This window comes from Hemitrygon akajei, chromosome 24, assembly GCF_048418815.1.
Source record: "Hemitrygon akajei chromosome 24, sHemAka1.3, whole genome shotgun sequence".
In the NCBI taxonomy this organism is placed as follows: domain Eukaryota; kingdom Metazoa; phylum Chordata; class Chondrichthyes; order Myliobatiformes; family Dasyatidae; genus Hemitrygon; species Hemitrygon akajei.
The window spans coordinates 16,609,534-16,623,143 of record NC_133147.1 but is presented as its reverse complement, the minus strand read 5'-3'; the positions used below and the strand labels follow the sequence as shown (position 1 = coordinate 16,623,143).

Sequence of the window (13,610 nt, the reverse complement as noted above, 5' to 3'; positions counted from 1 at the left end):
AGAGTTCATCACGTTTCAGGTGGTGAACCTCAAGGTTGTATAAAGGATGACTGACAATGTGCTTTGCACTTGGAACAAAGTTTTAAAGTTTCTCTGGTATACATTCAGTGGCCATTTTGTTAGGTGTATCTGTTGGGTACACCAGCATCTGTTGTTGTAATCCGTCCACTCCAAGGTTTGACATGTTGAGGAGGAATTTCTTTAGCCAGAGAGTGGTGAATCTGTGGAATTTGTTGCCGCAGGCAGCTGTGGAGGCTAAATCCTTGTGTATGTTTAAGGCAGAGGTTGATAGATTCTTGATTGGTCAAGGCATGAAGGGATATGGAGAAATGGCAGGAAATTGGGGGCTGTGGGGTGGGTAAAAAAGGATCAGCCATGATGAAATGGTGGAGCAGACTGAATGGGCCAAATGGCCTAATTCTGCTCCTATGTCATATGGTCTTACGTTGTGTGTTCAGAGATGCTCTTCTGCACACCACAGTTGTAAGGTGTTATTTGAGTTACTGTTGCCTTGCTGTCAGTATTAACCAGTCTGGCTATTCTTTACTGACCTCTTATTAGCAAGGTTTTCGCTCACAGAATTGTGTTTACTGGATTTTTTTCCCCACCATTCTCTGTAAACTCTGGAGACTGTTGTGCTTGAAAATCCCAGCAGATCAGCAGTTTGAGTCGCGTAAACCACCCTGTCTGACACCAACAATCATTCTGTGGTCAAAGTAACTTAGATCATGTTTGATCCCCATTCTGATGTTGGTCTAAACAACTGAACCTCTTGACCATGTCTACATGCTTTTATGCCTTGAGTTGCTGCCACATGATTGGCTGTTTAGATATTTACATTAATGACCAGGATTACCCAATAGATGTCCACTGAGTGTACAATTTCATCTCTAATTCTAGCTTGCAATTTAAGCTTCAACTCCAGCAAAAATACCTGAAATTGCTGACATTTTGTGGTGTTGCATTCAATAATTGTGATTATAAAGCATTGTTCATCCTGTTGTAATATGAACAAAGTCAACAGCTGAAGTTTGTGGATATGGAAGTGTTTATTCAACAAAAAGCAACAGGCATCATATTTGAAACACACTTTGAAGAAGAGGTCTCCTTGGCCCAATATTACACTACATTTTTATATGCTAAAGATCAAAAGGAATGGACAGGAGGAGGAGTATAGGAAACTGATACAGGACTTTGTGATATGGTGCGACTCAAACTACCTGCGTCTCAATATCACCAAGACCAAGGAGATGGTGGTGGACTATAGGAGATCTAGGCCTCATATGGAGCCAGTGATCATTAATGGAGAATGTGTGGAGCAGGTTAAGACCTACAAGTATCTGGGAGTACAGTTAGACGAGAAGCTAGACTGGACTGCCAACACAGATGCCTTGTGCAGGAAGGCACAGAGTCGACTGTACTTCCTTAGAAGGTTGGCGTCATTCAATGTCTGTAGTGAGATGCTGAAGATGTTCTATAGGTCAGTTGTGGAGAGCGCCCTCTTCTTTGTGGTGGCGTGTTGGGGAGGCAGCATTAAGAAGAGGGACGCCTCACGTCTTAATAAGCTGGTAAGGAAGGCGGGCTCTGTCGTGGGCAAACTACTGGAGAGTATAACATCGGTAGCTGAGCGAAGGGCGCTGAGTAGGCTACGGTCAATTATGGAAAACTCTGAACATCCTCTACATAGCACCATCCAGAGACAGAGAAGCAGTTTCAGCGACAGGTTACTATCGATGCAATGCTCCTCAGACAGGATGAAGAGGTCAATACTCCCCAATGCCATTAGGCTTTACAATTCAACTGCCAGGACTTAAGAACTTTTTAAAAGCTATTATAAATGCTTTTTGAGATATTGATTTTGATGCATATCATATTGTATGTAATTAGTTTTGCTACAACAAGTGTATGGGACATTGGGAAAAAAAGTTGAATTTCCCCATGGGGATGAATAAAGTATCTATCTATCTATCTATCTAAAAGGTAACACCAGGACAATTCTATAGTTACAATGCTTCCTTTGAATTGCATATAGTTTTTGCACACCATTTCTTTGTACTTAAGACACGTGAAATGAATGTTAATCTGCATTCATGCATTTGCAGGTGTCTGGGGTCTAGTTGTTCTGAGCTGTGTTTTAAATCCAATCTGCAATCCACATTCAAATCTGATGATTGCTGTTGAAATTTAATATTTGCGCTATGCCCTAACTCCAGAATATCCCCTAACAATCCTAAATAAGCTTAAGTTATTCTGAAAACTGCTGTGATTGAGTGAAGGAAATATGGAGGTAGAAAAGTTTCTTGTTATAAACTGAGCCCATGTTAAATTTTATCCCTTAAAAGCTTATATATTTTTTTCCAATGTGCAGTATGACCCATATCTCTTGATAATCTTTGTTTTAAGTTTGAGTAGTACAGGCTGCCTCTTCGTGATCGGTGCATTAAAAATACTGATCTAAATTTTGATGAGGTTGGTGAAACTTGGCCATAACGTTGGCCCTAAATCTTAAAGTCGAAATCAAATGCTTCTGTAGTAAACGGTGTTGATGTTCACTGTTTCGAATAGGATCAAAGAGATCATCACACAGCAATGCGTATTTCTATGGGTTTTTTAAGAACAAGCGTATTGTTCTGTTTGATACGCTACTCGAAGATCATTCCCCGTTAAATAAAATGGCTGCCAACGACAACATCGACACGCAGACGGCTGCTGGAGACAGCAATGAAAACGAAACTGCTGAGTCCAAGCTCAGATCAAAAGTAAGTCTACTGACTTCATTCCTCATAATGCCAGTTAAACCTGTACCTTGTTGCTTATTCTTTGGATGAGAGTACCACTGATGAGAGTTATTGATCATTATGTTTGTTTTAAAATGGTTGAGAGCCAGTGCAGTCCTTGTGATAGCGCACATGTGCTAGTATGAGCTGGTGAATTATAGCATGTGGCGTCTGTGTCAGGGAAAGGTATATACTACGATGGGGATATTGAACGTTAAACAGCCCATAATGCAATACCGACCCTGTAAGATCAATCTAACCCTTCCCTCCCATATAGCTCTCCATTTTTCTATCATCCACCTGCCTATCTAAGTCTCTCAATTGTCCAGGATATATCTGCTACAACCATCACTCTAACAGTGAGTTCCACGCACCCACCACTCTGTTATTTTAAAACGACAAGCGACCTCTGACATTGCCACTGTAAGGAGGCTGTACGTTCTCCCTGTGACAGCATGGGCAGGCCCCAGTACATCCATGGTCCGTGTTGGTCATTGATGCTCTTGCCCAGTTAGATTGTGGGACCCACTTTGACCAGTGCCCAGCTTGGTATGGCAATATTACTTTTGAAATGATTTGCTTTCTTTCTCCCCACAGAATAAGAGACAAGGTTGCAGTAACCAAGAAGTTTTGGCTGTTCTCGGTCACGAGCTCGGGCACTGGAAGCTTGGCCATACCGTGAAGAACATCGTCATTAGTCAGGTGATGCATACCGCTTGATATCTAGAATGAAAGTGTGTTGTTCAGTGATTGATGGGCTGTCAGCCAAGTGGAAACTCAGAAGGAAGTGATTTCTCAATGTCGGGTTTGCCAGCCGTGGTTCAGTGGCTCTCACCCTCACTTCTGAGGCAGGAAGTTGCAGATTTACATCCCACTCTGACACAGCTCTGGGCAGATGCTCCAGTGTAGAAAGAGTACATATCGAAAGAGAAAATACTTAACAAGGATGTTGCTGGGACTTGAGGACCTGAGTTATGGGGAAAGGTTGAATAGGTTAGGGCTTTATTCCCTGGAGCGTAGGAGAATGAGAAGTGTACACAATTGAGGGCTATAGATGGTGGAAAAAGCCTGCGTTCATTTTCCCTAGGGTTGGGTGAGAATAGAGCTAGAGGTCATAGGTTAAGAATGAAAAGTGAAATATTTAAGGGGAGCATGAGGGAGAATTTTACTCAGGAAGGTGGTGCAAGTGTGGAATGAGTTCTCAGGAAGTCGTGGATGCTGGTTTGATTAGTTTGGATGAATGCATGGATGGGAGGGGAATGGAGGGCTATTGTTCAGGTGCAGGGTTGTTGGGATCAGGCAGAATAAAAGTTTAATGCTGGATAGGTCTAAGGGTTTTTCATCCAGCCTTTCAGATGAAATACCAAGCTGGGGTTTAATCTGCTCTGCAAATTGGGTGGGGGCGGGCAGAATTAGAATCAGGTTTCATCTCCCTGGCATATGTTGTGGAATTTAACTTTGTGGCAGTAGTACAATGATAATAGAAAAGAAAACTGTATTGTAAGAGTGTATATCTGTATGTATATGTATGTGTGTGTATATATATTAAATAGTTAAACTAAACAAGTTGTGCAAAAAGTAGGAAATAAAAATATTTCAAGAAGTAGTGAGGTAGAGTTCATGGGTTCAGTGTCCATTCAGAAATCGGATGGCAGAGGGGAAGAAGCTGTTCCTGAATCGTTGACTGTGTGCCTTCAGGCTTCTGTACCTCCATCCTGATGGTAGCAATGAGAACAAGGCATGACCTGGGAGATGGGGTCCTTAATGATGCCACCTTTTTGTGGCATCATTCCTTGAAGATGTCCTGGATACTACAGAGGCTAGTGCCCATGATAGAGCTGACTAAGTTTACAAGTCTCTGCAACTAATTTTGATCCTGTGCTGCAGCCACCCCCCCCCCACCCCCATACCAGATGGTGATGCAGCTAGTTAGAACGCTCTCCATGGTATTCCTGCAGAAGTTTTTGAAATCCCAAAGTGTTATCTTTGACATCCTGGGCTAATATTTATTCCAGTATTATCAATTATATAACCATTTGTAGGAACATCTGTCCCATGAATTAACTAAAACAAAATGCATTTTCCCCATACATCTGTGCAGATTAAAATGGTGTTTGCTTTCCTCCTGATACCACTATTGCCGTTGCAGTCAGCTGTTTGGAAATGCTTTCTGCCCATTAGTTTCTGAGTTTGTTCTGCAGTAACGCTGATGTTTTTCATTCTAGGTGAACTCTTTCTTCTGCTTTTTCCTGTTTGCTGTTCTCATGCACAAAAAGGAGCTTTTCTCCGCCTTTGGGTTCTATGACACTCAGCCAACTCTGATTGGGCTGATGATCATATTCCAGTTCATTTTCTCCCCCTACAACGAGGTAAGAACCACTACAATGCCTTGGGGTCTTATGGATTGTGATAATTTTCATTGATACCTGCACTACCCTCACTGAGGTGTTGTAACATTGACTAGACAGTCAGCCAGACGCCATTCAAAAATGGCATGAGAATCAGGGAACACACACAAAATGCTGGTGGAACGCAGCAGGCCAGGCAGCATCTATAGAGAGAAGCACTTTCGAAGTTTCGGGCCGAGACCCTTCATCAGGACTGACTGAAAGGAAAGATAGTAATAGATTTGAAAGTAGGAGGGGGAGGGGGAAATGCTAAATGATAGGAGAAGATCGGAGGGGGTGTGGTGAAGCTGAGAGCCAGAAAGGTGATTGGCAAAAGGGATACAGAGCTGGAGAAGAGAAAGGATCTTGGGACGGGAGGCCTGGGGAGAAAGAAAGGGGGAGGGGAGCACCAGAGGGAGATGGAGAACAGGCAGAGTGATGGGCAGAGAGACAGGAAAAAAAGGGAGGGGGAGAAAAAACTAAATGTATCAGGGATGGGGTAAGAAGGGGAGGAGGGGCATTAACGGAAGTTAGAGAAGTCAATGTTCATGCCATCAGGTTGGAGGCTACCCAGCCGGTATATAAGGTGTTGTTCCTCCAACCTGAATGTGGCTTCATCGTGACAGTAGAGGAGGCCATGGATAGACATATCAGAATGGGAATGGGACGTGGAATTAAAATGTGTGGCCACTGGGAGATCCTGCTTTCTCTGGCGGACAGAGTGTAGGTGTTCAGCGAAACAGTCTCTCAGTCTGCGTCGGGTCTCACCAATATATAAAAGGCCACACTGGGAGCACCAGACGCAGTATACCACACCAGCTGACTCACAGGTGAAGTGTCGCCTCACCTGGAAGGACTGTCTGGGGCCCTGAATGGTGGTGAGGGAGGAAGTGTAAGGGCAGGTGTAGCACTTGTTCCACTGCATCCTGTATTCATCAATGACAGGATGCAGTTCATTTGGTTGATTGTGGGTAGTAAAAGGGTTATTTATGTATTACTATAGTGGATTCCAGTTAACTGGGACACTCTAGGACCAGTACATTTTGGCCCATTTTAGCTGCTGCCCCAATTAGTGGAAATTTCATGGAAATAGTTAAAAAGATGGGGGGGGGGGTGGTGTGTGTATATGTATATATAATATATATTTATATTTAAATTTAACTGGGTAACAAATTGTGCATTTTAATGAAATACAGAACAAATTGGAACACTGTCAATACAATAGTTGTCCGTTGTGTCTAACATTGACAGGAAATGTGTGTGGGACAGTTATTAAAATGGAAGTGTTCCACTGGGGCAGTTTCACTCTCTTGACCTAGGAAGTCCGTATCAAGTGGTATGAGTAGACGTCACAGCTGGAGTCTTCCTTGGTTGTAGTGGATGACCATGATGACATCTGTGCCTCGTCATGCCCTGTGCTCTCCGTACTGCGTTCCTGTCTGTTGGATCTCACTGTAGATCTTATCTGCCCAGTCTGCTGGAGCTGACCTTGCGTGCTAGGACAGACCTATCTCACCGGGGTATGAGGCCCGCCAGTTACCTTTGCCTTGTTTAGTTCCCCTGTTGAAGCAACGTACCGGGGGTGCGGTTGCTGTCACATGCAAACGGTGTCTTGGAGCCATAGAAGGGAGCTTTGGTCCAATGGGGACCAGACGTAACATTCAAGACAATTGTCGACACCTTCACGGTTCCTAACTTGAAGTAGTGAGATCATTTTGTTTTCACTGCCGGCCGTTTCTGGCATTTCCAAGCCTGAATGCTTGAAACTGCAGTGAGCAAAATGGTTCTGAATTGCCTTACGGCTTATTTCTCATTACCTATCAGTGAGAAAAATCACTGCTTTGTGAACACAAACACACGCAAGTGACACTATATAAAATCTGTTCACTCTAAACACAGTGTCGTGTCTAGTTGGAAACTATTCAGCAAAAGTCTCCTGCCCTAGTTAAGTGGCATGTGTTCCAAGTAAAAGGAGTCCTGACTTTTTTTTAAAAAAACAACTAGTTTTGTTCTTTAAGAGTTGTCCCAAATAAGCGTCTGGCCAGATTAACCAATGGCCCTATTAACCAGAATCCACGGATTATACTTTTTGTATTTGCACAGACTGTCTCCTTTTGCACATTGGTTGTTTGTCAGTCTTTTTGTAGTTTTTCATTGATTCTATTGTATTTCTACGGCAAGAAAACTAATATCAAGGTAGTATATAATGAAATATACAGTACTCTAATAATTTACTTTTTTAACTTTGTAGCCAATATATGCAGTGTTATACAAAAGTAGTAGCTATAGAAAACTGGGGTGGGGGGGGGTGGGGAAGAGGTGTAAGGCATCCATTCCCTCCCCTCTGCTGGCCTGCAGGTCACCCTTGGGCAAGATGTAGCATCTGCTTAGCCCCCCCGATCAGGGTCACGTGAAGCCATGGAAGCAGGTGGTGGATGGTCGTACAAGCAGCCGGTGCACATCACAAGTCCTGGTTATGCAACTACCAACACCAGGCAATCTCTGAAGAGTATTAAATATGGCTGGGGTCATCCCTCTTGTAAAGACACTGCCCAGAAGAAGGCAATGGCAAACCACTTCTGTAGGGAAAATTTACCAAAAACGGTCATGGAAAGACCGTGATCGCTACATCTTAAGACATGGCAGGTAGCAAATGACGAAAGAATAGAAAATGGGAACCTCTGACTTTCTCAGGAAATGGCTTATGGACAGTTCTCCAGAACGGAACCCACAACCAATGGGCTACCGGTAAATATGGATCTTGAAACAAACCGGATAAAGGCAAAGATGTAGTCTCTGTCAGCTTAGAGGGGTGCAGAGGTTAGAATTGGGTCTTACCCAAGTCAGTGATTTCTATTTGGAAGACTGAAGGAGCAGGGAGAGAGCAGCAGCATCAGTGTGGTACATTTTATCTAACCTGGAGAAAAGAAATTGCATTCACTTCAATAATGTAGTAACGTTTTTGAGGTTGCTTCAGGGGAGCATTCATGGGATCTAGCAGAATTTAACAGCCAGTTCATCTAGGACACACGTGCAAAGCATGGAAGTTAAAACTGTTTTTAAGGTGTCTCTGTGGAGGAGAAGGATATTGTGATGGAAGCCAGAGTTTGGGCTGAAAGTGTGACCACTAATGGGGTGATGACAATGGTGAATGTGTGGGAAGATTTGCCTTGTAGAAGCACAAATCTGTGAGGGTTGGGATGGAACGTCGTTGTCAAAATAGAATTCCTAGTCATGTGCACAGGAACAACGAAAAGCTTGCAGCATCACATAGTGTTCACAAAGGAAAAATGAACATAAATTACACAAAGCAACACACACAAACTGCTGCAGCTACTCAGCAGATCAGGCAACATCTATGGAAAAGAAGGGTCTCGGCCCAAAACAGCGACTGTTCATTCATTTCCATAGATGTTGCGTGACCTGCTGAGTTCCTGCAGCATTTTGTGTGTGTTGCTCTGGATTTCCAGCATCTGCAGTCTTTCTCGTGTTTATAAATTGTACTCTTTTTACAAAAAGGAACACAGTTAGAACAAAAAAAAAACACAAAATTCTGCAGATGCCGGAAATCTTGAGCAATAGTGCTGAAGGAACTCAGCAAGTGAGGCAGCGTCTTTGGAGGGGAATAAATTGAAGGGTCTCGACTTGACACATTGACTGTTAATTCGCAATGCTGCTGCCTGACTCTGATTTCCTGCACCTTTCTGTGTGTGTAGTACAAAAACAAGTTAACTTTAGTGCAAAGTGGTCACAGTGTTGCTGAACTATAGTGATTTAGGGCTTTGCTGGTCAGTTTAAGATGGAGGGGTGATGTCCATGTAGGCAAGAACAGACTGACCATGTCATTCCCAAGAAATATTCTTGCCGATTAAGATTATGCACTGACATATGGGTGAATTTGTGTTTTTATAGGTCCTCTCCTTCAGCCTGACTGTACTGAGCAGGAGATTTGAATTCCAGGCGGATGCATTTGCAAAGGAACTGGGAAAAGCCTCTGACCTGTACTCGGCACTAATAAAACTGAACAAGGATAATCTGGGTTTCCCGGTGGCGGACTGGCTGTACTCAATGTGGCATTATTCCCACCCTCCTCTCCTAGAGAGACTACGAGCCTTAAAGGACAAAAGGGACTGATGGTAGATGTGAGAAAGAAGTAGAACTTTCTGAAGAAAAAGAAGTTTTTTATTTTAAATTGTTCATTCCATGGACAGTGCAGCTTTGCACTGGTTGCTTGTATGTTGAGAACTGACTAATGGTCCGAGTGCATTTAGATTGTGTATTGGTTGACCATGCTAAAGGTGTAAAAACAATCTGACATAGTTAATTTGTTTAAAATACATTGGGACTTGAATTTATTTTTAATTTGAAGCAATGCAGTATCCAATGGTACAAGTAAGATGATACAAGCCACACTAGCACAAGTATCCAGTAATGTATGTTATGATTAACTGTGCATCATATCAGAACTCTTATCCAAAGTGCTCTTGGGAATCGCTTTGTCTATTTAACCTTTAAAGTTTCATTTCCATAATTCTGTTTTCTCTGCTCATTTTCCAGCAAATCTCTTTTAGACCAGCAAATTATGAATTATCATTTAGATCATTTTAACAATAAATGTTTTAAGAGACATCGCTGCGTCCAGATTGATCCCACTGGACAACATTGTCCAAAATGCAGTTTCGAGTCTTGAAGCTGTAAATGTGTCTAGTCACTATAAGTAGGACCGTTCAACTCCAAAGAAGAACTATATTTAGGTTTATCTTTGGGGACATTTGTCAACCTTCAACAGTCATGCCTAGAAAACTGCAGGAAGGAGAGAAGGGTCGAGTTCAGGTTTAATGGGCTGACTCTCTCTTCGCAGGACCTATCGGTAATTCAGTCATAACTTTGGACAAGGGTGGTTTTCAGTTGGTTAGCATGACTCTATTTGGCCTTGCTTCCAAGAAAACCAACAATCTGTCCACATGTGGCCAATAAATTGAGGACAGGCAAAAGATCTGCTCTGTTGGCTTTGATGAAGAGTTGGCAATGGAAGTGCAGTGGATCTTTCCCATGCTCAACATTCAAGTCAATACATAGAAGGAAATGGATCTACTCGCTGAGAAAATTAGTTTATTAACCACATTGGCGTGAATTGGATTTATGCAGGTTAGCTCCTGTTCGATGTTAGTTTACAGGCCCAAGGTCAAACATGGAGGATGCAATTTTTAGTTACGTGGCTTCTTTTTAGCACACACAGCATACCAGTGCAACTGCTCTGCAATATCATATCTAGGTAACAGTGAGTCTTTGCTTGAATTTTCTGATAAGTAAGGTTGAGATTAGCTCAACCTGTGATTTTTTAACACTTTTCCCACAGTTAGTAAACATCCTTAAACACCCCTCATTTTCTGTTGCTTTAACATGACTTCACTTTTGCTTTCTTGACCGTGAGGTTGAAATTTTGTTTGGTTGTTAAGGGAGTAAGTTGAACTCTTAATTGGTATGTGGAAATGTTTTTTTTTTGTACCTGTCAGATTCTTTTAATCTTGTGCATTGCTGAGATTATTTCACTTCATTACGGTCGTGTTGATATGCAGGTTTAAATAAAAGTGAAGGCGCCGCTAATTGCATTCAGTTACTAATTGACCAGTTCAATGTATTGAAAATGTTCACAACACATCTTTACTGTGCACTGTGGGAGGGAAGAGGTTTGTGCACTCACTGTGGGAGTGAGATGTTGCTGCTGGTTTGTGTGGGCGTCATGTTGAATTGTGGAGTTTTATTGTTTGCCGTCATAGCTTTGGGAAGTGGCGTAGATGCGATTGAAATCGCCACTGCTCTTCCAACCATTTGAATCTGTTACCAGTTAAAGTGAATAAGCTTGTGGGTTTCCCCCATATTCTTTTCCTCTTGGCTACTCCAAGTTGTCTTTCCCCGAGTCCTGGTTGACTGCTACCATTTTGTGTTCCATGTTGTCTGTGTGCTGGAAGTTGTACCCGTTTTCTTCTGAAGGCGCATTGGTGAAAGTGCAGCAGTCCCATCGGGTGCTGCTGCCTATCCCATTCCAGCCCTTTTGCTTTCGAAGTTTCCCCTGGTAACCTGAGGTGCAGTGGCCAGTTTTAGCGAACTGTGGGCAGACAACTGACCCGTGGTGTCATGAAAACACACTGGGTGGTGGTTATCCACGCTAGAGGGAGATGCAAGGGTAGCTCTTTTACTCCCTGTTTCAGGGTCTCATGGAAAACAGTGGGATGTGAAAGGGAGCTAGGCTGTCTTTATCAACGTGAGATTTAGATGTGAAGTTTAATTTCTAGAAATCTTGAGCAGCATACGCACAGAATGCCGGAGGAACTCGGCAAGTCTGGCATCATCTATGGAGGGGAATAAGTAGTTGACATTTTGGGCTAAGATCTTCCATCAGGACCTCCATAGATGCCGCCTGCCTTACTGAATCTCCCACCAGTCTTTGTGTGTGTGTGGATGTTTAGTTCTTTGAATGGGCTCAGCCCTGACAGGTACGTTCAAATGAAACGTAGAATGTTTATTCCCCTCCATAGATGCTGCCTGGCTTGCTGAGTTCCTCCCAACATTTTGTGTGTGTTGCTCAAGATTTCCAGCATCTGTAGAGTCTCTCGTGTCTAAGGTTTATTCAGAGAGCTGGATTAGCCTGCAAACTATGCAAAGTAAGTTTGATTTGTCAGTCAGAACCAGACAGTGATGCAAAATTAATGGAAGCAAGTGTATTGAAAATCTGTCAATTGTGCACGTGGAGTTAGCATTTTGTCCTTTTTAATGTTGATGAGTCATCCTGTTTAAAATGTTATCACCGCTCCCCTTCTATTTATTGATTGGATGGGCCTATTTCTGCTGTCTTTTTTCAAATTGTGCTATGTGATTAAACAGATGTCGGAGTTGGAAAATTGAAACGGAATTAACAGTAAAATTTTGGAATAAAAAAAGCGCATCAGGAGGCGTCTGTGGAAGGCAGAACAGTAATGTTTCAGTTCATTAAATCTCATCTGTTCACTCTTCTGAGTTAACCTGCCAAGTCCTGGCAGAATCTCCTCTTTCAGATTCCCAGGACCTGCAGAAGGTGGCTTTTCATTAACATGAGGAAGGTGAGCACCAAGGGAGAAGAAAATGCTATTTTTTTCTACAAGAGAAAATAGGAAGGATTAAGCAGAGATTTCATGAATCAGGGATTTGTGCAGGAAGCTGGTGGTAGTATCTCTCAATCTGTTCAGTTGGTTGAAACGTTGTAATTTTGCCTCTTGGGGGATGAAGGGAGGGAGTCCTTAATTGTGTTGTGATCTAAATTTAAGGAAGATTAAATCATTAAATAATTAGCATGTATGGGAATTGTGAAAACAACCTGATTCTATAAATAAGTGAAATTGCATTCCTTTGTGACAGTAATTTTCAATAAATGGAAGAAACATGAGTCTGTGGTCAGAGTGACTTTCTCATTGCTTTTCTATAAAAATGTATCAACTGATTTGTTGTTCCATTCTGCGCCTTGCAGCACATTGGGAAGTATCTTTGTTGCTTCTTTAGCATTTGTCCGTGTTTTATGAGGCCGAGCTGCTAGCTCGACGCTCAACCCAGAATAGATGGGAAGTGTGCAAGGAGCTGGCCGGATTCGAACCTGAGACCGCTCTCCTCAAAGTCCGGTGCGAGTGCCACTACGTCACCGGCCGGCTGTCAACTGATTTACCTCCCCAAAGTTTTGAAACTTGTTCATGGTTGAAGCATAGGTGCCCAGATCACATCTCATGACGATGCAGCTTTGTGTTTTTACAATGTCAGCTTAAATGGTAGTATCTCCCTGTGGAATGTTTTAAAATTATTTTTATTGCATTCTGCCCAATTACATCAATGTGACCAATTGGCCTACTGACCCACGCATCTCTTGGAGCTCCCAGAGGAAACCTATGTAGTCACAAGGAGAAAGAATTATGTTTTAAAGTTCAAAGTAAATTTTATTATCAGAGTACATGTGTCACCACATACAACCCTGAGATTCTTTTTCCTGCAGGTATATTTAGCAAATCTATAGAACAGTAACTGTAAACAGGATCAATGAACAACAAACTGTGCCAATGCAAATATAAATAAAGAGCAATAAATAATGGGAGCATGAAATAACAAGTACTTAAAGTAAGATCATCGGTTGTGGAAACATCTAAAATAGATGAGTGTAGTTACCCTCTTTGGTTCAAGAGCCTGATGGTTGAGGGGTAGTAACTGTTCCTGAACCTGGTGGTGCGAGTCCAGAGGCTCTTGTACCTTCTACCTGACGGCAGCAGTGAGAAAAGAGCATGACCTAAGTGGTGGGGGGCGGGGGGAGATATTTGGACATTGCTTTCCTACAACAGCATTTCATGTAGATGTGCAAAATAGTTGGGAGGGCTTTGCCTGTCATGTACAGGGCCGAATCGACCACCTTTTTGTAGGATTTTCCTTC

The 13,610-nt window shown here is 42.6% G+C and overlaps 1 protein-coding gene across 2 annotated transcripts in view; it reads left to right on the top strand.

Annotated features, from left to right (window-relative positions):
• The window catches only part of zmpste24 (zinc metallopeptidase, STE24 homolog), a 60,471-nt gene extending 47,884 nt beyond the window's left edge, over window positions 1–12,587 (top strand). For both annotated transcript variants that reach the window (XM_073028408.1, XM_073028407.1), the window contains 4 exons: window positions 2,566–2,759; window positions 3,375–3,479; window positions 5,003–5,146; window positions 9,077–12,587. In XM_073028408.1, the coding sequence (XP_072884509.1) occupies window positions 2,566–2,759; window positions 3,375–3,479; window positions 5,003–5,146; window positions 9,077–9,298 (665 nt within the window). In that variant the 3' untranslated portion in view covers window positions 9,299–12,587. The remainder of the gene's footprint in view (window positions 1–2,565; window positions 2,760–3,374; window positions 3,480–5,002; window positions 5,147–9,076) is intronic.
• Window positions 12,588–13,610: the final 1,023 nt, after the last annotated feature.